Below are 25,270 nucleotides of genomic sequence, written 5' to 3' on the forward strand. Positions count from 1 at the left end.
GCCTGAGGGCCACGCGCCGACTGCCGCCTCGCGGCCTTCGTCCGCTCCGGCTGTGTGGGGCCCCGCCCTGCGGCTGCCAAGGGGCGGCACTTCGCCTTCCCCTCGCTGCCCGTCGCCCGTGGGCGGTTACGGTGAAATAGAGGAGCCCGGCTCTCGGCCGTCGTGCCCGCAGAGGTGCTCAGAGCGCCACGGGGAGTCTGCAAAGGAAAAAAAAAGCTAACACAACGTAGATCTCCTCAGAGCGGCCGTACCGCGCTCTGCGTGCTGCGGAGCAACGCGTGCCTTCCTGCTGAGGAAGGGTTAACGCTGCAGAGGAAATGCAACGTTCCGCAGCACGGCAGCTCTCGGGGCGGGGAAAGCGACGCGCGCAGCGAGCAGCCCGGCCGCGCTGCAGCAGTGGAAAATTCCACACACGCTTAATCACGGCTTTGTAGCGCTGCCAGAGGGCGGAGCTGAGCGAGGAGACGCCGCTGCGGGGCGGCAGCAGCGAAGGGCTCGCGGATGTTACGGCTCAGCGAGTCGGGAGCATCAGCAGCGCGTGTTTAAGCACAGCCGGGCCCACGGGGCTGCGCGGAGACGAGCGTTAGTAGGGCAGTGGGGCAGAGGAGAACAGCACTTGGAGCCTGACCCAGGGCTGCTCTCACCGCCAAAGCCCAACTCCGTTTCCATTACTGAGAACTAAGAAAGCTTAAGTGCAAACACTGAGGGTACGAGGAATGCTGTGCCTTTAATAGGGAAAACAAACCCCCTCAGCCATGCAGGCCGAGTAACCCACACCGAGAGGCAAAAGAGAAGTTAGGAGCGGACAGGGCTGCATCGTTTCACTTCTACCCGGGTACACAGAGGTGCACCAGGAATCTCCAACCTTGAAACCCCGTACTCAGTGCTCACCTCAGGCCTACATTACAACCCAGCACGGCTGCATTTTAACAAAGGTTTGGTGCTACTCCCTGTCAAAAGGAGGGGGGAAAAGAAAATCTACTTGTTCTTTACAGCTCTGAGGAGTACAAAGTGACAGAATGTCACAGGAAGAAGTATAAATATTAATAATGGATTACGCTGTAGTTAATACAAATTGAGGCTGAGGGGGAAGAAATGGCAATAGCAAAGCAAGCTGAGCAAAATGGAACTGAAGTCCAAAAGGCCTGAACTCAGTGACTGAGGTTCAAAACAACCTGGACAGAATCTGACCCGAATTCTTAAGTCAGTAAAGAGTACTTTTAAGCGTTTTCACATTTAGAAAATGATTACTGTTAGAAGTGGGAACTGAAGAGCAGCGTTCAGTTGAATCTTAAGCTACTGTTCTCGAAAGCATTTAGTAAGCACCCCAGAACCAAGTGGTTTTGCTTCACACCAGCTTTGCTCCTAATCAAGGAGATGCTTCAGAATGTTCCTCTGCTGAGCACAGAGGTGTTGCTGCATGTAGTGAATGCACAAATGCTGAAGAAAATCAAGGCATACGTTCACTGAACAGCCCACTTCCCTCCTCCCGCTTCCGCAAAGAAATCACTGCTCAATACCAGTTTAAGTATAATTTGAAATTTTAATACTAAAGATCTTCCCATTTCTCTGAAGCTCATAGTAAGCCTGCATGCTAACTCACAAGGCCTGACAGCTGTAGACACATTACACTCAAGCCTAGTCTGCACATATGCAACAGTTATGGTGCTGCAAAAAAGCTTCCCACGCTTGTAGCAGAAGCTCATTAGCAACACCACTTCAGCAGAGCTTTGGTCAGCAAGGTTTTCAGCTATACCATTACTCCAATGAATCTTTTCCAAAATAAAAAAAACAAACTGGCCCTATGCTAATCAGACAAGGAAGAAGACCATTTCCAACTGCTATTTAGAAGCCAGCTTTTGTTTTCTTCCCCACCAAATAGAGCCTGCCATGCTAAGCAATCTAGCCCAATCAAGGCAAGGCTGTTTTTCATATAAGCTTAAATGTTTAATCAGACACAGTTGAGAAACCTTTCTAGAATTTAATATAAAAACATTTGACATTCCATTAGTGTAAAGTTGTGCACATGTTGAGAAAATTGCCATCTGAAAGAAAATTCGGTCTTCAAATATCTTTATTGGAAGGCCATGCACTGCCTTCTGTTACTGTATTTCAAATCACTGTACATTTACTTTGAAAACACTGTCTGCATTTTCTAGTACAAAAAACTAAAAATTGTTTCAGGAATGTAGAGAAATATTCAACTTAAATAGCGAAAAAGTGCACCATAATTACTGCTGCACTGCAGTCATTTCTGCGTTTCCCATTTCTTAAATAACTATCCTGTTCTGAGATAACACACAATATAAAGAGCAATTATGAAAAACTGAGACATTTAAATACACTAAGTTATTGAGAATAACTCGCTGGCATTGGGTAACCTATCATAGGAGCAGCACCAGTGGCAGGATATGCATACTGCTGTTGGTTCATGCCATTGTGCATATTTGCAATGTTACTTCCATACTGCTGATCATAACCATTCTGGTAAGCTCCTGCAGGGTTACCAGCCCTGAAGCCAGCTTGCATGCCTGCAGCTGCAAAGCCATTTCCAAAAGGAGTTCCATTACTGAAACTCTGGGTACTGTAGGCCCCATTTTGAGCTTTGGCTCCAAAGTCTCTCTTTCCTAGTGCACCATAAGTTCTCTCAAAGTTCTCCCTCTCTCTAAAGCTACTAAATCCACCCCTTTTGCCCGCAGAGTATCTGTCACGTCGGTCACCTCGGGAACGACCTATTGAAGAGACAAGACAGTTAGATATCTAAGAGCAATAAAGGCTGCATTTTTTTTATCACCTGGTGAGTTTAACTAGTGAACGTTCTTTTCCTTTGTGCCCCAGCAAGTCAAGTTTACTGAAAGGCTTTTCAGTTTCTAACTGGACTCGTTGTGCACACAGAATTACATGAAAGCAGGCTGGATTCCTTTCTCTAACTAATGCAGGGTCATACGCTCTCCCCCGTAACACGAGCAGTGGCATGAAGGAAAGTTGCTTTGGTCATAGGACAGTTACATCCAGTATCTCCTAACCACAAGAAAAAGCCAAACAGCTGAGTCCTGTGAAGTCTTTTAATACAGAAAAAATGAGCCTGAAGCCCATCTTTGGCAATCAGCCACAGCTCACAAGATGATCTACAGCACAACATTGTGGGGGCAGGTTTTGCTCATGTTATTACTAGTGTTAACACCTTCTGATATCACTATAACTGGCAAATAAGCTACCATTCATATCCATTTTTGAGAGGCTGGGAGATCTCCAGTTTGCTCTGAGAGAAAAGACATGTTAACAATAGCACTTACCTGAACCTCTGTCTTCAATCAACTGAAGCAATTTAGGGTTGATGGCTTGATTAGCCTCCCGAAGCACAGAGATGAGGTCATTTACTTGCTTAATATTGTTAGGAGTAAAGAATGTATATGCTGTGCCTGTTTTGGTACTGCGGGCAGTTCGTCCAATTCGGTGGATATAGTCCTCAGAGGAGTTAGGGTAGTCATAATTGATGACAAATTTCACATCTTCCACATCTGTAAAGTGTTGCAGTGTGGCAAAAAGCAAGGTACAAAGTTTTGCACACCACAACAGCCAAATCGAAGATAAACGTTAGACAATAGTACTTTCAATGAAATAATGGCTGCAAAGAACAGTGTTAGAATTATCCATTTCTGCATGAATATTGTGGAAGAGGAAGATATGCACACTCCGTCTGTTCCCGTCTTATCACCCACCCTGTGATCCAAAACCTTACCATAAAGGAGTATGCATTTGCTTGTCAATCCCAACTCAAGAGTCCCCTTTACAAATCATCAAGTGACATCTGAATGCTTCTTGCAGTAGGGCCACTAAAGCTCACAGCAGCCTCTTCATGTGCTCATTTGAGGACCTTAGAGTAAAAACATACAAGGTCCTTCACATACACACTCATTAGAAGCTCAAAAAAAAAAGGGCCACACTGCTCGTCTTGCCAAGACCTTTGAACTGCAGCTGCAAGAAAAACATACCTGTCCCCCAAAAGTCACCAAGTTGTTTTTATGCACTGTCTCGTCTAGGCAAGCACTTCCAAGAAGCCAGCGTTCACTTGAGAATGTGTCTCTCTCTGGCAGGTCTCGACATGACGACTACATATAGGTGGAGGAACTTCGACTTTCAAAGGCATTTAGAAAAGCCAATGCTTTCCTGCCCCACTTGCTAAAGTGAGAGGTGGACTTTTTCTCAGATTTCATGTGCCAGTACTCACCAATTTGTACAAGGCTTAGTACATTTTAAAGCTGCTCTCTCCATTTCATGGTTGGAAAAAAAATTTCATTGAACAGTGAAGTTTGTAATTATTTTCCTCAACATTTCCAACTCACCGAAATTCAAAGACCCACAGATCACAGCAGACAGTATGCACAAAACTAACAGTACTGCACCATGGCAAATCATGCAAAGCATGGAGAGAAGAGAAATACCAGGGCAAAGTGAACTGTGAATGAGGCTGCTTATTTCATGAGAGAACAGTTTATGGGGGAGTAGTTTAAAGGATGATCTTTGCCTTTTGAAGATTACTGGCACACAATGCTCTCAGTTTTCACCTCTCTATTTGACTGGAAGCAGCCAGCCGATCACTTCCACTAGTCCTCCATCCCCCTCGAGTCCTCCGATTGTCATGCCTAGGCCTTGCCACAAAGACTGCACCTTTATGTGAAGAAAACTTAGAAAAATGCAGAGGTTAAAGAAAGCAATAGACTTTCTTTAAATAACTTTGGGCAACTGGCATTACGAGTTGTACTAACCTAGACCTCTGGATGCAACATCTGTAGCAATCAGGATTGGTGCTTTTCCATGTTTGAATTCTGTAACACAAGCAACTCTCATCAGTCTCTTCATGTGTCAAATACCAGATAATTTGCTTACTTAATTGCTGAAATACTCACCATTTAGAACCCAGTCTCGCTCCTGCTGGCTTTTATCACCATGAATACCCATTGCTGGCCACCTGAAAATACAGAAATTGATTAACCTCAAATAATTGAGTACTTTCATTATTATGACAGCTACTGGGAAATTCTAAACAGCTTCTGGATTTAGCTTTTCAGCCAACACCCAGACAGCTGGGACACTGGTCACAGGTGGTCACTAGTAAGAATCAAGAGCACATTTGGTCTATTAGGGTGGTTCACTTAAGTTCATGTTCAGACTTACCCATCTCTCCTCATTTTCCTGGTAAGATCATCACACCGTCTTTTGGTTTCCACAAAAACAATCGTCTTATTTTCCTTCTCACTCATGATTTCTTCCATCAAACGAATAAGCCTGTCATGAAGAGATAATGAAGCATTCACTACCCACACTGTGCCATTTTTTTCTCCCTTCAACACTGAGGGCTTTTAGCAGTATGAGGTTAGCATTTAATGTCCACTAAATTCATCCCAGTTGATACAGAAGTTAAAAATCAACCATTAGAAATATATTGAGTGTTTTACTGCCTCCCCCCCACTACTCACTTGTCGTCCTTCTCCACATCATGACACACATCAACAATCTGAAGAATGTTGTGGTTTGCACTCAGTTCTAACGCACCAATGTTGATGTGTACGTATTCTTTTAAAAAGTCTTCAGCCAGCTGCCTAACTTCCTTCGGCCACGTGGCACTCCACATCAGAGTTTGCCTGTCAGGCTAGAGAAAGATTTTATCAGTACAAAATTAACATATGATTAAGTAAAACATAAACACAAGTCTACCCAGAGAAGTCTGAGTTGACTGTGCTATCCTTGTTTTAATGAACACTGGCATTTCTGTAACACCATTAAATGCAGCTACCATTTATACTCACTCTTATCTGATCCACAATTTTTCTGATTTGAGGTTCAAATCCCATGTCAAGCATCCTGTCCGCTTCATCAAGGACAAGGTAAGTGCACCTCCTGAGGTTGGTCTTTCCAGCTTCTAAGAAGTCTATAAGTCTTCCAGGTGTTGCAATGCAAATTTCCACACCTAAAAAAAATTAAAAGAAAAGCAACCAACACATCAGATAAGCAGTTTTCACACTGCCTTACACAGATGCATCCAAATTTATCCTTACCTCTTTCTAAATCACGAATTTGTGGTCCCTTTGGAGCACCTCCATAAATACATGTAGACTTCAAGCGACATGCTCTGCTATATTCAGCAGCTACCTGCTGCACTTGCTGAGCCAGTTCACGAGTTGGTGCCAGCACAAGACACTAGAGGTAAGATGCCCAGCTTTTAGTTCCATACAAAGTTTCTAATCTTAACTTTTAAATCAGAATGTCATTACAGATTACTTCAATGCCAGACTGACTGGAGTAGAACTGAGTATCTCAAACCAAGTAAATGAAGTAACATCTCAATTACTAAACACTAGCTAGTGGTGTATGGTAAGATACTCAAAATTCACTCTAGCTTCTAGTGGAAGGAAAGTTCCAAAATGGGAGATCAGCTCTGTTCTGTAAAAATCTTATAGAGCCATATCAGAGTTTATGGATTGTTCTTGGGAGACTAGCAAAAAAAACCCAAGGGGCCACTTTAAAGGTTTCCATGTTTAAGAACTGTGCACTCCTATTAACACGGACAGTTAGACTGCAAGAAATCCACCTTCTCTATCAGCTAAGAGCCTCTTCCACTTAGGAATACTTACAATAGGTCCATCTCCTCTCTCCAGGAATGGCTGATGATTTATATGCACAATAGCAGGCAACAAGTACTGTTCAGAAGAAAAGAAATGCCACATTATAGTTTCTTCCCAGAAGCATTCAGCCTGCCTTACACTAGGCTGTACTTTCACTACTGGAATTCAGCAATATGCCACATAATAATCACAACTTACAGACAGCGTTTTCCCTGATCCAGTCTGTGCAACTCCAACCATATCTAATCCACTCAAGGCAACAGGCCATCCTTGTGCTTGAATAGCAGTAGGCTCGGTGAAGTTCTGCCTCTGAATCACTTCCATAACATTTGCTTGAAGAGAAAATTAGAACTTAACTCACACGTTGTTAATCAAGACAGAAAAAAAACCCAATATGCTAGCCACCACTTACCAGGAAAGTTAGCTTCATAGAAGTTTATTATTGGTTTTGGACAGTTGTGGCCCCTAACTGTGACTTCTTTGCTTGATCTGTACTGCTCAACCTCTTGCTGCAAAAGAAAAACCTTATTACTGGAAACAGCTTTGGCACAGAAGTTACTTAAGTTACTCCATACGTACATGCTGGGTCCCATGACCCTAAGCATGTTTGTGCTTGTTTACTTCTGCATGAGTTGGGTGGGTACATACCGCAGTACGTCTAACTACGTCAGGATGTTCTTGATAGAAGTTCTTCTCAAATTTGGGCAGTTCATCTAAATTCCATTTCTTTTTGGTAAGCTTTTCCCCAGGGTTTCCAAATTTTTTCCCGGAAAGTGGACCGGCTCTACTTCCTCCAAATCGAGGGGCTCCAAACCTAAAGAGGAATATATTACAAAAGAAAATTTGTTCTCTTCCTGTTATGTAACCGCTATCTCCATAGTATGCCCTGTAACTTCACAATTCAGATTTATCAACCTCACCTATGAGATACTACGCTTTCAAAACACACTGAAGCTGCAGAGGCAATAATCCACCTGTCTTCACATTCAGAAGGTGAAGTAACACATTACCTTGCAGCTTCCATAAAACGGAATGGCCTATTGGCAAGTTACAACACAGGTAAAGTAACCACACGAACACCTCTGTATTACTCCACAGTCAAAATGGTTTCCTACCCAACTGACACTCCCATTTTGTCAGCAGGCAGGGGCTGTTACAAAACCTTGGGACAACTTCCCTGTAAATGTTTTTACCACGTATCCCAAAGACAAACTTCTCTCAGTAACCCTGCTTTGTGAGGACACGCGTTTTCTGTTAATGTTTTATTAACCTTACGCCCCTCTGTTCTGAAAAGCCACACCGCGCAGCCTATCCTATCCCAGCAGCCCTAAAGCGCAGCTCGACGCAGTTCAGCGCCCGCACCGAGGACTGCTAAGCCGGAGCCGAGCACGGGGCTGCCTCCCCCCCTCCGCCTGCTGCCCGGCACCGGGTGCGCGGGGAGCGATCCTTCACCACTACACAGCGCTCCCAGAGGGGACCGAGCCGAGCGGCCGCTGCTTCCTGCCAGCGCTGTTTCCTTTGTCTCTCATTTCTGTCTACGCCACATTTTCCAGCCGCTGCCATTTTAGAGTCTGAGCTGGGCGGGGGGGAGGGGGGGAGGAGGAGGAGGAACAAAGGCAGCAGCAGCAGCCGGCATTTTGATTTCCCCTCAGTCACCGCATGGCGGGGCCGGCCATTAACATCCGCTGACACAACACAAAGCGGGAGCCGGCCGGCTCCTGCCAGCAACAGCTCGAGCCGCCGTCCCCCGCGAGGGGAGGAAAGGAGGAAGAGGGAACCGCCCTACCGAGAGCTCCTCGAGGCTCCGCCATCGCGAAGCGCCCGGCCAACCCACTGACCCACAAACCTCGTCCCGCCCGCCGCCCCCCGAGGCGGAGATGTTGGGCAGCTCTCAGCGGACCACCCACACCCGCGCGACCCCCCAGAGCCCCTCCGCGCGCCCCCCACAGCCGCTCCCATCTCCCCCCGGAGCCGGGGGCCGCGCTGAGGCGCAGAGCCGAGTTGTGAGCCAGGATCCGCAACCGGCCACGTACCGGGGCCGCCCTCACACGCGCCAGATTCCCCCCCCCCCCACCATCCCCCCTCCCGAAGCTCCGGAGACTCCAAGAGGGGAGAGGGGCTCCCAGGCTCGGCCCACGGGCCCGGCCGCCATTTTGAACAGCTTTCAAAGCAGCACGCGGAACCCCGCAGTCGGTCTGAGAGTCCGGACGCTGGCGGCGACTGGCGCCAGCCGGGCCCCCGGACTCACCCTCTATCCCTGTCGCTGGAATACCCGGGCATGGCGATGGTGGCGGTGGGCGAGACGGTCCCGATCGCTAAAGAAGATGACGAAGGGCACGACGCGGATCGGCGCCGTCGGTGGGGGCCACTGAATGTAGAGCGCCTCACCGCCCCGATGCCGGTTATATAGCGCGCCGCGCGGGCTGCTGGGAGCCGGCCGCTGACGCAGGCGCAGAGCCCTCCCCTCCTGTTATGCAAGCGGCCCGAGCTGCCCGGAATCCCCGCCCCCTCCCGCGTGGGCGGGCCCGGCTCGGCCGACTGACCGGCTTCTGCGCCGGGGCCGGAAGTCCCCCTCCCCTTTGGGGTGTGGCCTCCGCCGCCGTCTCTGCCCGCTCTCTCCTCCCCTCGCCCCCGTACGGCTGTGCGCGAGCGGCTGCGCCTGCGCAGAGCGGTTGGCAGGCGGTGGGTCGCGGCCTGGTGGCGCCAAGGGGGGCCCCGCGCTTTGCGCGGTTCGGCCTTGGCCTGGCAGGGACCGCCCTTCCTTCGCACCGTGCCGTGCGCCTCCCGGCTCGTTCAGAGCACGGGGCGGCTTTGGTTCTCGGTTGGGGCTGCGGTGGCGGTTCTGTGGGCTGAAGGGCCCGCAGCTGTTGGCGGTGATGCTGTGTCCCCACAGACGCTTAGGAGCCATTTGGGGAAGGTCTCAAGGACTCCAGGCGATAAACAGCCGTAACAGATTACTTTACCCAGTAATCGTTGCTTGAAGCCACGCCCTCGCTTTTCAGGCGATTAAAGGGGTTAGAGGTGCAAATCCTTGCGGCGTTTACGAGTTGACCACAAATAATCAGGAGAGCAGACAGATTAAATGCGACTGGAGCGCTTTTAGACCACGCAGTCACCCACTGCCCACTGCTCCAAGTGGCACATAGCTGTGATTGGATACAGTTACTATTTTTGCTTTCCCCAGGGGCTGGTAAAGCAATTCAAAGGTCACACGAAGTGCAGCAGTGCACGCAGGGACAGGGCTGACAGCGCACGGGCATAGCAAACATCAACCAGCTGACGTGGCTGCTGTGCTGCTTATCGTCCCTCCTTTGCTAGCCCGAGGGGAAACGAATGGCTCACACCTGTGAACCATTTGGGCACACCAAAGGTGAAGCCTCGTACATGAACAGCAGCAGCTATATTGCCGGACCACCTGTTCCGAGCAGTGGCCAATGCAAACAAACACGCCATAAGGAAGGAGAAATGCCTTCACAGTCCCTGTTTATATCCTCCCACCTTCTCACAGTCCTCACAATTTGAGGCATTTCTGAAACAAAAATAACATAACTGCATTTGACAGCTACACACGGTGCTTCCCGTTTTTGTTATATTCCACTCCTGGCTTCTAGCATAACACTGCCATGCATTCCACTTTAATTGTACGCTATCTGAAAAGCGTTTCCTTTTCAACACATTGCCTGATAAGAACAGGGGGCACAAAACAAAGCAAGTTGTTAAAAACAGTGAATCGTTTACTATTTATTTACACCTTTTGTGTATGTTACCGTCATCTAAATCATAGAATCATAGAATCACTCAGGTTGGGAAAGACCTTAAAGATCATGGAGTCCAACCAAATCACCTCACTTATCAGCCAAAGCTGCAGTCTATCTCATTTCTTCTCACTTAAAAGCAATTATAGTAACCCCTGCCACCATATTGACCATACACACAATATTCGAGATCTGGGCCCCCAAATCTATGTGATTTACAAACTGAAAGCATAAGGATGGTTTTGATTTAGCGTGTATTGTTTCCTAATGACTTTTCAGATAGTGGATCCTCCTCAGTGTTTTTTTCAATAGGAGTCACTCACACAAAGAAGCAAGCTTTGGAGTAATCCCCCCAAATACTCCTTTTAACACTTGATACCAACTGACCCTCCTGATGAATCTGAAAATAGGCCATGTAAAGGCTTTGAAAGTTAGCAGCAAATTATCAGACCTTTTCTTATTCTTATCCCATGCAGCCTAACACAGCTCACTCAGATCTTTTTTGTTTATTCATAACTTTGTCTCTTCTGTCACTGTGTTGTTTAACCTTGCTAAGGTTTTGAAGAACTGAAAGGACCAAAGAAACACACAACCTCGGGGCCTCTGATCACGTCTGCCCGTGTGCACTTATCCTGCACCTCACTCCTTTTGATTTCCTCTCAGAAAGAAAACTTCCTCATTTCTGTGTTCCACCCCTTTAAGTTAAACATCATTGTTGATATTCCTGTTCCTTACTTTAAGCCAACATATGCAAAGCAAATCAAAAGAGCTTGGCAAAGCTGCGTATATTGAATTGAAAGCCATGCTTTAGTGCTGATTTCAGAAGTACTGGTGAGCATTTGCTCACATCATGTGAAAGTTCTTTTAAGCGATATACACATTTGATTATATATATTTAACAATTAAGTGCTCAGACTGTTACAGCTGTCATTGTCACTGATGTTTACTTGCTGGCGGTCATTATTTTTAGTCATAATTAGGATCTCAGCTGCCTCTGTCAGCTCCAAGTGCTGAAGGATGAGAGGCACCATTATTTCTGCTTCTGCATGACTTGCTGCAAGGAAATCTCAGAGTTCCTGGGCAGCACAGGATGCTGCTGCTTTGATGAGGGTTACACACCCACTCCAGCCAATGTCTTAAAGAAACTGCACGCTACCAGCTAACAGCACACAAGAGTTCACTAAGCAAAAATTCTATATCTATTTCTAATACATTTTCCAACCTTATCGCCCTCGGAAATTATCTCATCTCTTTGCATCTCCCTAACCAGCCACGTCACCCGTCTGTTCACAGTGAGCTCTCCACCCACGCAATCACACCTCGATGTACACCCAGCTCTCCCTGCTGGTGAATGGCCCAGGCCGGGCCCGCGAGTCCGAGAACTCCCCTGCCCTCCTGCCGCCAGAGCCAGCCCTCTCCCCTTCTAATTTTCTTCGTGAAAACACAAAACAACCGCTTCCCCTTCGAGGCGATGAGGGCGGAACCGCAGCAGCAGCGGCGCCCGCACTGCCCGGAGCGAGGCCGCCGCTGAGGGACCGAGCCGCCATTTCGCGGCCCGAGCTCTGCCCAGCAGGCGAAAAAGGCCGCGAGGGGAGGCCTGGGCCGGGCCGGGGAGCTGGGCCTGTCATGGAACAAAAGCGCGGGAGTCGCGTCAGGAAACGAGGCCCGGCCTTGAGGTACAATCACTCCCCACCCCCATCCCCGTTTCCATGACGACCGGCCCAGCGCCAACACGCGCCATAACACCAACGGCGCGAGCACAACGCAGCGGGGGGGGAGCGCCTCTAAGCTCCGCCCCTTCCGGCGCAGACCGCCACTCCGCGCGGCGCCGTTATTGCTGAACGGCGGCTGTTGGCGGGCGGGCTGCAACATGGGCAGCGCTGAGGGCACAGGTAGGCGCGGGCTGCAGCCCTGAGGGCTCCGTCCGTCTCCGTTGCCCTGCGGGGCTGACGCCTTCCGTTTTATGTAGAAGTGATGTTGCTTGAAAGTTCCTGTTCTCCTCCTTATGTTGTGGACCCTTAAGCTTTTTATGCGCCCTCCCTTTTCCCCAGCCCCGTTTTTAAAAATGGAGCTGGCTGGTGTAGGGCTGAGCTGGAGGAGATGCTGCTCGAACCCGCCTTGCAGCCACAGCTATTAAAGCGTTACTTGAAAGCGGTCTGTGGAACTGAATGAAGAGTAGAAATGGAAAAGCATTCCTCCCCGAGTACAGAAAAGCAAAAGCAGTACCAAGGAGGCCCCGTGTAGGAACCCACAGCCCTCTTTCTTCCCTTTTCTTCCTTCAAACGACGTCATCACTTTCCCAGTACTGTGTAGTCCGTGGTAACACTCACTGAGGTGCTCTTTTCTTTGAAGCACCCTTCAGCTCTCAGCTGTGCTTTGGCTGATGCTGCTGTGTGTTCCTCACTGCTCACACTTCGAAGGAAATCCCAGCGGGTGCAGAAAGCATAGCTGCCCTGATCACACCAAGCACTGAGCCCATATGTGTGGCGTTGGCCTCATATCAAAGGCACCTGAAGTGGTTCCGTCTTTCCCTGCAACCATGTCTGTACTTCTGTGTCTTTCGGTTCTGTTGCTCATATATACTCTACTTCTTTATAGATTGGGTCGACGTTGCCAACGATCTTTTGAGGAGCTGTCATGTAAACCAGCACATAAAGCATCTCTCAGAGTGTGGAGCCGATGTATTCGTTCGTCTTTATGAGTCGATCTTAGGAGAAAGGGTACCAGGTGGGAACGTTAATTCCTAAAGATGCTTTTTTGTGCCTCTGCATATTTTACAATGAACAAATTCAAGTTTGCAGATTTTGCACTAGGTATTGTGTGTGCTGGGGGGGAAGAACAAAATGTTCTACTAGTCGGTGTTCTTGTAGTCAGTACTGTAGCTGATAGGATCCCCACATCTTCTAGAGGATATACTGTGTTTATGCTTATTTTTCATTAAAGGTTTCATACAACCATATAATTATTGAACTTTTCACCAAGTAATTTTCTACTTACAAATTAGTATTTTTAAACTAGAAGTAGTTTAAGTAAAAACAGCAGCAATAAGCTGTCAATTCAGATAGCATGAAATGTGTGTATTTATTTTAAATAGATTTCATAGCTACTCCTAGAAGCCAAGAGGACGATGCACACAATGTTCAAGCTGTAATAGATTCTCTGGCATTGGACTACTTGCAGGTCAGCTTGTCACACATCACTGGTGAGTAGTCTAATGTGGACAAGCACTATATACATTTGGTTTAATTTGAATGCTTCATAAGAACCATATGCTCCAAATATTATATAAATATATATATAATGTTTATATAGATGTCTGATGGAATTAGATAAGCTGTAAGCTTTCAGTTATTAGAACTGAAAACATGCAACTTTAGGAAGCTTTTAAGATATATTAAGTTTATGGGTAGAGCTGTACACGAGTGACCAGCTGTGCTCTCAGCTGACACCTTCACAAGGATTTTCAGTCATATTCAGAAAACTCCTGTTCTTTGAAGACTTTCCAACTAATTATTAATAAATAATAAACTAGTAATTATTAATGTGACTGTACCTTCTCTTAAGGTGAGAACATTGTGAAAGGAGAAAGGGAGTCTATCAGAAACCTCCTTGAAATATTTGATGGTTTGTTGGAGTATCTTACAGAAGAAGGCAGTGAATCCTCTTCTCAAAATGGAGGTGAGAAGACAGATTTCTGTGTTTAAGATATTGTGTTCTGATGATACATTATTATGGATTCTCCAATCCATGCCATTCTATAATTTTAAATATTATTTTTATAATATTGTTAAAAGCATTTATAATGTTATATATATATTAAGACCCTTAAACTATTTTGATAGTAATGGAGATAAAACCTTTTAGTTAATATATAAAATTAATTTTCCTGAGAATTAATGCCTCTTCATTATTAACAGACGAGACACATGTAGTGCCCAATAGCAAAATTCAAGTTGTATCTCCAGAGCAGCTGGAAAGCAATGCTGGTCAACTTTTGCCACCTCTGAAACTTTCATCAGTTGATGGGTAAGAATAACATTGAATACATGCATTGACACAGTAAGTTACTGTTGATTTTGCACATCTATAGAGGAGCTAGTACTTCTCAGTACTCAATCCCTCAAATGGAACACGAGCTAACTTTCTCCTCTAGCTGGGCAGAAAAACATGTCTAGATCTTTTTTGCTTTGAAGAATTTTGATGGCGTTGTTTCCCGTAAGCTTATTTTACCTGTGAAACAAAATTCATTAAGAACTTTGTCCTACTTTTAAATGACTGCATTTTAGTTGAATTGCATTAGATCCATCTTCCTGACTTCTACATTGGTTTGTTTTGTGGAAGCTGGCCTCCTATGCCCTGCACTGTAGCAGCCAGCTGACTGAAGCGGAGTTGGGACTCTTCTGCATCTCCATCTTGTGGACGGAAGAGGCAAAGACTTTTAGAGTAAATATTTTCTCACTTCATATTCCTCTTAGGTCCCAGTCAGAATGTTTTGTCCCATTGTATGATGTAGATGGTTTGGAATCTACCAGTGAATTAATTCAACTTGGAGATACTGCTCATTCATTCTCAGAGAGAGGGGAAGGTAAGCTTGGATAAATATATATTTTTAAGACTAATCTGTAGTAGCATTTCTATAGATAGCAAAATTGTTATCTGCTTTGCTGTTTGCTCTAAAACACTTCAGCAGTTTAAATGTGTCAATGAATAAAAGTAAATAAGTCACAAAACTCAAATTCTGCTTCTTTTGAAACTCCACTCAAATTTAAGTATCTATGCTGTTAAGTCATACCTATGCAAATCCAGAAATACAGATTTATTAAAACAACTGATGCGTAGGCTCAAGGTAGCCTATGTTTAAAATTCAACAGTTCTGTGCAATCAAACAAATATGGTAATCAACATTTGATATTTAATCTTCCCTCTAATATGCGTGGATGATGTGCAGAAATAACGTGCTACTTCAATAGATAACACTTTTAACTTCAAGTTCTTTATATTGGTCTCTTAAGGATCCTTGGAGTCCATTCAGGGCGCTGAAGTGCCAAAACAGCATTTCAGTTCCAGTGCTCAGAGACTCAGGGAGCCAATATGCCAGGCTGTTCCTTTGCTACCACCATTTCAGCCTGCTGAAGCCAGGTCCTGTGATCCTGTACATAGGGATCACCAGAGCTTGGACAGCCAGTCAGCAGCTTTGGTTAACAGTCAAGAACTGGAATCTCCTACTGTAAGTAATAACCCATCCTTTGTTTTTTATTAATCAATACTCCTTTCATTTTAAAACCATCTAATTGAGAGGGGTGTTTATATTGTACACATGGAGATGCATGTTACGCACATAATCAACGTACCTGCACAGTTTGCAGTACAGTTGACAATATAATCATGGCTGTGCTCTTGTAAGCTAGCAATAATATCAGCACTGATTGCCATACACAGGCAAACTTAACGTATTACCTTCCTTTCTCATTTTTCTTGCTTTTTCTTCCAGCTTGAAACACAAACATCTGAAGGTGTTTCAGGTGCTCTTCTGTCGAGAAAGATCCCTGGTGAGAGTGAATTTTGCTTCCTACAGAACAACTCCATGTGTCAAACGTTGCCTTTAATTTTATTTGTAGTACAGGAAACGTGGTTTTAAAACTACTGGTGCATCTATTTAAAATTCTCTTGGTGTGTGGTTTTTTGGTTTTTTTTTTTTTTCTTTTTTTTGTATATAAATAGGTTACTTCCAAGCCGTTCACTGTGCTTGAGAAAATAGCCTGTCCCCAGTTCAACTCCTTTCTTACTTAATCCAGTTAAGATGCGCCTGTACTACAGAAATCACTTCTCTGGATGAGCTTATTCTGAGCAGGGGGACGTGGCCCAAACACGCCATTTTCAGATTGAGGAAAAGGTTCTTAATTGCTATTGTAGAAAAGGTTTAGAAAGTAGTTTTCATGCTCACTTTCTCTGTAGCCTGGGAGACACTGATTACCTTTCCAGTTTCCATAGCACTCCTATGACACTGAAAATCTAAAACCTGAAAAATTACTGAAATCAACGTCGTAACTGTGTAAACACAGCTCCCTTCTTCAAAAGGCCACCGATTACTTTTTTTTTGTAGCTATTCCCACATTAATAGACGCGTTGCGGTTTACATGAGTGACTGACACTAACCTGTCATCTGCTTCTGCAGCAGGAGACAAGATGGTCTCAAATGATGCTGAGGACAACGTGAAGGTACATGTTGCAACTTCACTGTCTCTGTGGAAGCTCAGTCAGTGCTTTTCGATTTCCAATTACTTTTCTTGTTATTCTGTGGCACCTCTGGGCTTTTGGGCTTCTCACGTCAATGCAGGAGTACAGTTAGTAACGCAGTGTTGTTAGACAATGGCTACATACAGTTTACAAGTCACATCAGTTCTTTTGGGAAGTGTTTCCTCCAGGAAGTATAAACACCAGTACATCTAGAGTTCTAATTAATCACAAGTAGTTACTAGTTCTCTTTGTCTTATTAAGAGAGGACATTCACTTCCTTGCATATCAGTATTCTAAATTAAGAATTTGGTTTTATGAGGTTGTTCAATTGTCAATAAAATTAAAATTTTGCTCCCTTCTTAAAGATTGCTGAATTGCCTGATTGTATTATTTGCATTTGCTTTTCAAAGCCCACAAACTGTTCAGCAGATGCCATTCTGTTACTGTACTGGAAAACACTTTTTTTTTTTGCCTTCTGCAGCCACCAGAGGTGCTCACACACTTGTCTGCTTAAAGCACTGTCTTTCTTTGAAACTCTTTTTCAGTTGGTACATTTGCAAGTGTATGCATGCTGACCCTGAATTACTCTAGTTTGAACAGATAAACTACCAACCAATACTAAAGCATTGGCATAAGGACAGAAGTGATTTATTTTAGTGTGTTTGCTTTGAATTGCTGCTTAGTCCATACTCGGCGCTAAGTTCAGCTTACTTAGTGCATTACTTGGCACTAATCCCAGGCTAGTGAGGCAGTATATAGGGACCGATATGTAGACTTCATTATTCTGATTTGGTGGCTTAGCTGTAGATTATTCTTAAACTGATCTATATTTTTGCCAGCTTATCTCTTTAAACATCTACTGTATGTGTGTTATCATATGGTTTGAGATGGTTCTTCTATAACTGCTGTTGTAGGATCTCTCCTACCATAATCTGTGGTACTTCTGAGCATTACTGTGTAAGTCTTAATGAAGTCTTAACTTGCTCTTAATCGTTTTTCAAGGTTCCTTGGGTATATGGGACTTCTACATCTGCTTCACACTTAGATCAAAAATTCTCCTTACACACTGAACAAATAACACAACCTCCAAGCCCTGAATCAAGACATCTGCCTAGAAAGAAGAGGCAAGTTCAGTTTTCTTGGAGCTGAGCCATTTTTCTGTACAATCCCTCCTGTCTCCAGCTTTTTTTTTTTTTTTTTTATGAGGCATCTTCCTCAGCTGCATGACTGCATAACTTCAGCAGAAGCCTTTCCTACTTCCAGCATGTGTGCGTTTTCTTAAATACAGTTGTAGGCCCTTACACAATGAGCTTTACTTCATCCTATAAAAATGTGCCTATGCAAAAAGTGATCTGGAATTGTATGAGGTAATGTTTATCTCTAAGTTTTTAGAATAGAAATGAAATTGTGGGGTTTTTTTGGGTTGTTTTTGTTTTTTGCAGATATGAAAATTCTACCATAGATTCACTTGAAGAGCCTCTTTCCCACAGAACAACAAAGGAAAACCTGTCTAAGCAAGAGCTGCATCAAGTATCACAAAAGCTTTCTCACAGGTTAAATGAACTAGATGCAGTAAGTAATATCTTTGTTGTATCCAGACAAGCTAGCCTTAGAAATAACAGTGGGAAACAATAATATAAATTTAATATAAATGAAAAGGAAATCTGGAATTAACACTGGATAGCAGTTCTAAATTTGAATGTACAATTGAGCCTGACCCCCTTCCCCACGATCTGTCTAATAGATGTTAAAGAGAGCTTTGGGTGGGCGTACCAGAGAAGAGGTGACAGATGAAGACAACATGTCTCAGCACAGTGACAGTGTCATGGATTACCGCAGAAGGAGAGCTGAGCGAGGTAATGATTCTTATGGCACGTAAGTTTTAGAATGGGAAAAAAAAATCCTTCTGTAAAGCTGATGCATTGACCTACAGTTTTACTAAGTTCTGTGCTGTGTGTTGGTAGCAACCTGATTTTATAACGACCCCATATGAACACTTTGATATAGAACTACATCACTTGATCTAATCCACATGCATATTATATTGTAAGATGGAGTTGTTTATGAATCTTGTAAAACAGTCTCTGTTGTTATCTTGAAATGGTTTTGCTGCTTTATCCTTTCCCATCTTAAATCTCTCTTAGCACTTCTGCTATCATAAAAGTCCCCACACATAGCATTCAGAACAGGGATAATCCTAAAAGCAAAGGCTTTAGCTTTTTGTCATTTAATTTGTGCTAAATATTTCAACTTTGCTGTGGAGGGTTTTTAACTTGGCTGGAATTTTTTTTTGTTTGGAGCTGGATAGCTACTGAAACACCTCTCCTTACAGACATACCACACCTGAAGTACCCAAGCAGGACACGATCCCTTTCTCCATCATCACCCTCAACTCAGCATCAACGTTTTTCTGAGTCAGGAGACATACTTTGCAGTAATGGAAAAGGCCAAGTGAAGAAAATACACAACAAGTTGCAAAAAGAAAAGGATGAAAGAACACAAGAAGCAAAGGTAACATCGTGGTTAGACCTGTTAGTTGCTCTTAGTATAGTTATTCTAAGAGTATTAGAACTGAATGTCCTTATTTACTGGAGGCATTTAGGCCCACTTTTATGATTTTGTACTGTTGTATTTGTAGACTGCTAAAAAAGATGTAGACTCCAAATACTGCAGAAAAAAAAAGTTTTAAGTGGAAGAAACAATTTTAACCCACGTTCTGAAAAAGTTAATGAGGCATCTATCCATATGGACTGGTTATTTTCTCTGCAAAGTTCCTCTTATTTTTGCTTTCTAGAGGGTTGCTAAAGCTTATGAAAATGAACTAAGAATTTATGAAGCTCAGGAGAGGCTTAGACTTTCCAAGCTCAGAGAAGAAGTCAAGGAACTGGTATGTAAAGCATTATTCTGCTAGTTGTTTTAAAATTTGTCTATCTGGGCTCTATGCACATCTTCTGGATGCAAAAACACCTTGACTCCTAGTGTTGTAGTTACAGAAGAGCAGTATACCACTGAAATAGTGAACAGGGGGACAGCTTTTCCAGAGACAAAAAATAATTGTCCCTTGGTTATATCTAAAGTTGTCAGCCCTTGTAGATAATATTCTCAGCAGTAGAATAACCATCATACTCTTTACATGAAGTGATTTCAAGAGACTGTGATTTAAATAACGAATGCTAAGTCAGAAGACAGCTTCTATAGACTGGCCTGAACCTCTCATGATGTGACGTTGCTAGTTATCTTTCCAAGAACAAGTCTGACTAGCTACAGGCCCTCTCAGCTATTTCCTACTTGCCTCCCCCATTCCCCAGGCTGAGAGCTAGCTCAGTGTGGTTGGATGCCCTACACAATGTAGGTAATTTGCTTTATGTTATCATGTTTATGTTTTTTTCCAACTATTCTAGAAGTCATTTTTTGTGCAAGGATGATTTTCTGCTATTATGAATCTGGCAGAAGGGTTCTTACATACTTTCTAGTACTGCTACTTTCTTACATAGTACAGGACCGTCAAGGAACTTAGGTTGAAAAGCTGTGTCATACTGCTGTGGGATGCACTGGCTGTTTTCACAGCTTCTGCAGAAGCAGTCCACAAGCTGCTGCAGTACTGCTAAGTGCTGTAAAGAAGCTGAGATTATGCAATAGAGAGATGTAACCTTTATTTGAACCCTGGACTGCATTTGGTAAATTTTCAACTTCTGAAGAATTCAATTCAGTATCTCCAATTTCTCATTCTACAATTTTTAATGCCATTTAAGTTCTGATATCCAAAGTATGCGATCTGTCAGTCTTGCCCTTCTCATACCTGTTCTCCATCTGTTTTACATCTGCTCCAAAGGAACAAGAATACAAAGAAAACATCTTTAAAGAATCTCCAAAAATCCCTCAGCCAGTGAAAGTTTATTCTAGAAAAACCACACCTTGGAATCCCAGATACAGCCAGTGGATTCCAAAACGAGGGACTGTGAAGCCAAAGAAAGCAGCTCCAAGTAAGAAATGCAAAACTATACTTGGTGGAAAACTGGCATCCTTTGAAAGCATGTGTTGAACTCCAAGCATAAAGGCATTGGTCCAACATATACCAGTCAGCTGTAGCATTTTCCCCTTCTTATGACCTCCATATGTCTGGATTTTTGTTACGGAAGATAATGCTTTAAGTAAATGTGAACCACCCATGCACAGTTCAAAACTCAGACCCACTTGCTACCTCCTTAAACTCTCCTGGATTATTTTCAAAGCTTGTTTCCATTCCTGCTACTCCTGTGTTTGCTCCACTATACTCTGAACTCAGTCTTTCTTCCCACTTTTTTCTTTTTCTGAACATGTATTATTTAAAACTGGGCCTCTAGCTTTAGTGGGTTGGTGCTAAACCATATGCAGGTGGACGAGCAGAACGTTTGGTAGGAAAAGACCCTGTTGCTGTAACAGTAATGTTGCCAGGGATTTTGCTGAGTCAGTGATGTTCCAAGAACAGGGAACAGAAATCACAGGCTCAGTACTGGTGAGCAGCATTATGTGTGGTTTTTATGTAAGGTCCTGGTACAATCCCCTAATGTGCCTGAATGTTGGTCAGGGACACTGTTGGGGTTTTTTGGTTTGTTTTCAATAACTGTTTGAAGGGCATTTACTTGGTTAGCACTCACTTGTTTCATCTGCCTGTAGATTATTTCATGCCACCAGAATCAAAGATGTAATGAGAACGTGCAGGTTGCAGACCAGTTTGTTTTCCACTTCTTTGTTTTTCACCTATTTATTTGATCTGTATCTGCCACTGCGACCGCTGTACTAGCATTATTTTAAGTCACTGGAGCCAATGAAACAAAGAAAGTTGTGACTTATTAGTGACAATCTGAACCATCTGAAGAAAGTAGGGAATACCTCTCTAGACTGGATTAAACATGGTAAAGAGGGAGAAATGAGGCCTGAGCTATAAAAGCCATTCTTCAGCAGAAAAGAAAAAAAGCCACTTACTTGGGATTGGTTTCTCAGCTGCTGCATTGAGAGAGATCCTGTGTGCTGCTGAATTGAGCTTGACATCATAATAACAGCACAGTAGTTGCATACACTGTTCAATCTGAAGTATCTCCTAACTTAGGCTGATACTGTCTGTAAGAATTTAGCACTATATGTAGTCTCCAGGAATTTATTGCTTACATCTTTCTTTACCTTGTAGTGAAAGTCAGGGATGACGACCTCCTGGTTCAGCTACTGGAAGAGTTCCCCCACCTGCACATTTCCCAGCACACTATGAACAAAATGTGGCGGCAGCAGCTTGCACAGACCGAACAGCTTAAAGCAGCTTCTGGCAGGGCTAGACTCAAACTCCAAAATGAAGTGAGTGTTCATATTCTTACCTTTTAAGCATCAGCAGGGATAGCACTTCTAACAGAATGGTAGCACTCATCAGTTTGTATTTCATAGTAAAATCATCCTGCCTCTATGCAGCGTGGATAAGGACACGCACATCCTGAACACATCCTTTCACATTGCATGTCTTAGCTGTGAGATAGAGCACAGATACTGCTTATTTACACTCACAATTCTATTTAACAGAACTTATATCATGTTTGTGAGTACTACATTATCAGCATCATTAGTAGTGTTTACTATAGCGATTACCTTACGCACACTAACTCAATATAAACAGCACAGTAAAAAGGTAATATTTCTTAGGCAGCTCCTACATAAAAATGTGTGTCCTGCAGAATATCAGAAATAACTATTTTTTTTTTTCTTTTTTAAATTAAACCTCCAGGTTCAACAAGCCCTGAAGAAGCACGAGCTTCTTGTTGCAATTATTAAAAAAGATCGAGACCATAACAAGAGACTGGTATGTTCCTTGAAGGGTATTTGTACAAAGTATGGAAACCTTCATGTTAAGGTAGCTAGAATGCTCCCTGTTCATTAAAGGGGTTTCTTATTTTATGACAACTTTATGCCTTTTGATTAACTGTGGTCTCAAATGCCACGTAACCTCTTTGCTGTGTGGCCATTTGGAATGGAATACTACTACTACATTTAGCTGCTGCTTTAAAACACAAGCTGAGAACACGAGGAAAAGAGACTTCAGGCTGTTGGTTTTGATGTTAAAAACACCAACAACTATGGCAACGCTGACTCCTTAATTATATAGTACTGTTGATAGCAATACTGTGCTAAGTCAGCGGTGATTACATTGCATTTATAATTTAAAGCTTTAAAATTTGGATAAGGAGTTTCTTAGTTAAGGACCCTATTAGAAATGATCAACAAAACTTGGCTCACAGCAGATCTGTTGAGAGCTTGGTGGTCTTACAGCAACTTTTTTCCATTTAGCAAGAATTTAAGCAACGCATCTACCGCCAGAAATGGACTCAGAATAAGGTGAGAGAGAAACGCCAGCAAGTTGCTAGAGCCAGGAAATACTATGAAGATTACCGTGTCCAGCTGCGTGCCAAGATGATGCGGGCTAGGACAAGGGAAGAAAGGGTAAGTCCAAGTTGTTTTGCTTTGCAAGCGTGGAATTCTTCTCTATTGTTTGGATGCCATTGCTAAGGACCCGTAGTATCATAGTACAAATAATGGTAGAAGTAGACAGAGGCAACTTAAGTGAACAGAACGAAGGAGCCAGGATTAAGTGGCTGGGCAGTCAAAGCTATGATGAAAAGGTTCCTTCTTTGGAAACACTGAGACAGTTGAAGGCAGGCCACTGTAAAACAAGGAAGGATGCTTGATAGTGTTAAGGAAAGGAGAAAAAGGCTCACCATCAGCATGGAAAAACAAGGCTAACATCAAAACAAATTGGAGAACTGAGTTTTCAGAAACAGGAGAATTAAGAGGTTCCTATAGCTACTATCCAAAGAAAATAACCTAAATTTTCAGTTATGGAAACTGACCAAAAAAACTGCTTTCACTCATCTTTGTTAAATAAAGTGGGCTTCCTGACAGATGAACTCTATTTAGGGCTGCACATCACAGCTAAGTTAAGCCAGCACAGTTATTTTATTTTACAAAAGTAGCTGCACAGTTCTCACCTTTTAAAGTCTAGGAAGTATTGTGCATTAAATCCACTGTTATTGACCTGAGCACTGCTTGTCTCTGAATCTGTGCAGCAGTGTTCTTTTGTATGAATGGCAAGTGTGAGTGCAGGCTGAATTTCCTGTTATTGGAAATCTGGGTGAACATCCTTAATTAGACAACAGAGTGCAGGGTGGGCTGTGGCTCCACACGTTCAGAGTTTAGTTCATATAGGAAAAATAAGCCTTAATCAGTATATACTTGCTGTTCTAGCCACTCTTATTCATCCTGACTGAACAAATATGAAAAGTGTACTTTTTATAAGAATTCCAGCTAAATGAATATTACAAACATAGCTCAGCCATGCCTGTAGCACTCGGACTAGATGTGTAACTGTACTTTTTCAAGGGCAGTGACCCTTTTTTGTGATTATCCTTTCATCAGGAGACAAAGCAGCTGAAATACGTTAGCATATACTTACAAAGCAACGTATTCAAATTAAATTGGTTGATCTAAGCCTTATATTCATAAAGGTTTAGTACTCCCCAAAACAACAAAGCTTTTTTAAGTTTCTAGGAAATTTTTTGTTTGCTTTTTTAATTGTTGGCAGATATTTAAAAACTTATTTGAAGAAGGCTTAGAAATTCAGAAGCAAAGACTAAAGGACCTGAGAGCATATGCTCAAGAGATGCGTGCTGAGCAAAGAAGAGAGCATCAAAATGAGCTGGAGTCCATGGAGAACTATTACAGAGATCAGGTAAGTTTAACCTGCAGCTAAGACAGCCAGTTAATATTTTTAATACTAGAAGCCTTTCGTTCCTTTAACTGGTTCAACTCAAACATGTACTGTGCTTAGTTCTCCATGCTAGCAGAAGCTGTATCTCGGGAACGCCAAGAAATCCAAACCAGAGAGAAAGCACAAACACAGGTAAGGATTTTTGATTTTGTGTAGATGTTTCCTTTCTTTATGCAATGTGCTAATACCTGTGTTCTGTTTAGATGCTGCAGAAAACAAAAAGAGAACTGAGGTCAAGGATGGAAAAGGAAATACAACAACTGCAAACTGCAATAATGCAAAATGATGATGAAACTTTTTTTCAAGAACTAGAGGCAGACAGACTGAGATCTAGACTTCAGATGGCTTCCTTTCAGTATAACAAAAGTGGTTTCTCTTAAGACATGGTAAATAACACTGCAGCTGTCTGGCTGAGCTGGAGGGAGTCTCTGAGAACTGCTGTGACAGGAAGGTGGTGTGTAGCTGTTGTTCTGTAAGATCAGATCTGTCATCTTGATGTGCCTGAGGCGTAGTTGTTGGTACCTGGAACTTTGAGCACTTTTATAATTAATAAAGTTTTAAACTACTTTCTATGGTGTAGCAAAGCTGAAATGGCGTTAGAATTTTTAATGTGTATTTATAAAATTTATTTACCTCTTTCTTCTCATAAGGAAAGCAGTTCAATTTTTGCTGAAATCTGAGAGGAGACATCCATTCAGTAACACAGAGATGAACTCCCTTCCCGGAAATCATTAACGTAAAAGCCAAAAGTAAGAGCTCTGTTGTTCACTTAAGACAATTAGCACAACCCTTATTTTAGGTAGCAGTCTGTAGAGAGACTCCGAGAGTGTAAGTACTTTCTCCTGAAACAAGGTTGGATTACTTAA

The 25,270-nt window shown here is 43.4% G+C and overlaps 2 protein-coding genes and 1 non-coding gene across 5 annotated transcripts; 1 reads left to right on the plus strand and 2 right to left on the minus strand.

Annotated features, from left to right (window-relative positions):
• Positions 1-1,523: 1,523 nt before the first annotated feature.
• DDX5 (DEAD-box helicase 5) lies at positions 1,524-9,002 on the minus strand. Of its 2 annotated transcripts, none has more exons than NM_204827.2 (13): positions 8,899-9,002; positions 7,275-7,440; positions 7,039-7,135; positions 6,825-6,958; positions 6,636-6,701; positions 6,060-6,201; positions 5,811-5,971; positions 5,481-5,653; positions 5,179-5,289; positions 4,911-4,972; positions 4,770-4,829; positions 3,297-3,521; positions 1,524-2,732 (listed from the first exon to the last, which is right to left on the minus strand). In NM_204827.2, the coding sequence occupies exons 1-13, from the start codon at positions 8,904-8,906 to the stop codon at positions 2,350-2,352; spliced, it is 1,788 nt and encodes a 595-aa protein (NP_990158.1). In that variant the 5' UTR covers positions 8,907-9,002; the 3' UTR covers positions 1,524-2,349. The 2 variants fall into 2 exon arrangements, with proteins under 2 accessions (NP_990158.1, XP_015135357.1); XM_015279871.4 differs by having other exon boundaries at positions 8,875-9,002.
• MIR3064 (microRNA 3064) lies at positions 3,486-3,609 on the minus strand. Its single transcript, NR_105429.1, has one exon. It is a non-coding gene; the product is annotated as a microRNA 3064 (primary transcript).
• Positions 9,003-12,214: 3,212 nt separating the features above from the next.
• CEP95 (centrosomal protein 95) lies at positions 12,215-24,995 on the plus strand. Of its 2 annotated transcripts, none has more exons than XM_415671.8 (21): positions 12,215-12,273; positions 12,980-13,108; positions 13,476-13,583; positions 13,946-14,059; positions 14,299-14,407; positions 14,857-14,966; positions 15,394-15,608; positions 15,873-15,930; positions 16,557-16,600; positions 17,621-17,742; positions 18,061-18,190; positions 18,363-18,474; positions 18,951-19,129; positions 19,413-19,505; positions 20,451-20,601; positions 21,786-21,946; positions 22,368-22,442; positions 22,928-23,080; positions 24,219-24,365; positions 24,465-24,536; positions 24,608-24,995. In XM_415671.8, exons 1-21 carry the CDS (start codon positions 12,252-12,254, stop codon positions 24,782-24,784), a joined length of 2,481 nt encoding a protein of 826 aa, XP_415671.4. In that variant the 5' UTR covers positions 12,215-12,251; the 3' UTR covers positions 24,785-24,995. The 2 variants fall into 2 exon arrangements, with proteins under 2 accessions (XP_415671.4, XP_015135392.2); XM_015279906.4 differs by having other exon boundaries at positions 16,560-16,600.
• Positions 24,996-25,270: the final 275 nt, after the last annotated feature.

Source organism: Gallus gallus, chromosome 18 (genome assembly GCF_016699485.2).
Source record: "Gallus gallus isolate bGalGal1 chromosome 18, bGalGal1.mat.broiler.GRCg7b, whole genome shotgun sequence".
Taxonomy (NCBI): domain Eukaryota; kingdom Metazoa; phylum Chordata; class Aves; order Galliformes; family Phasianidae; genus Gallus; species Gallus gallus.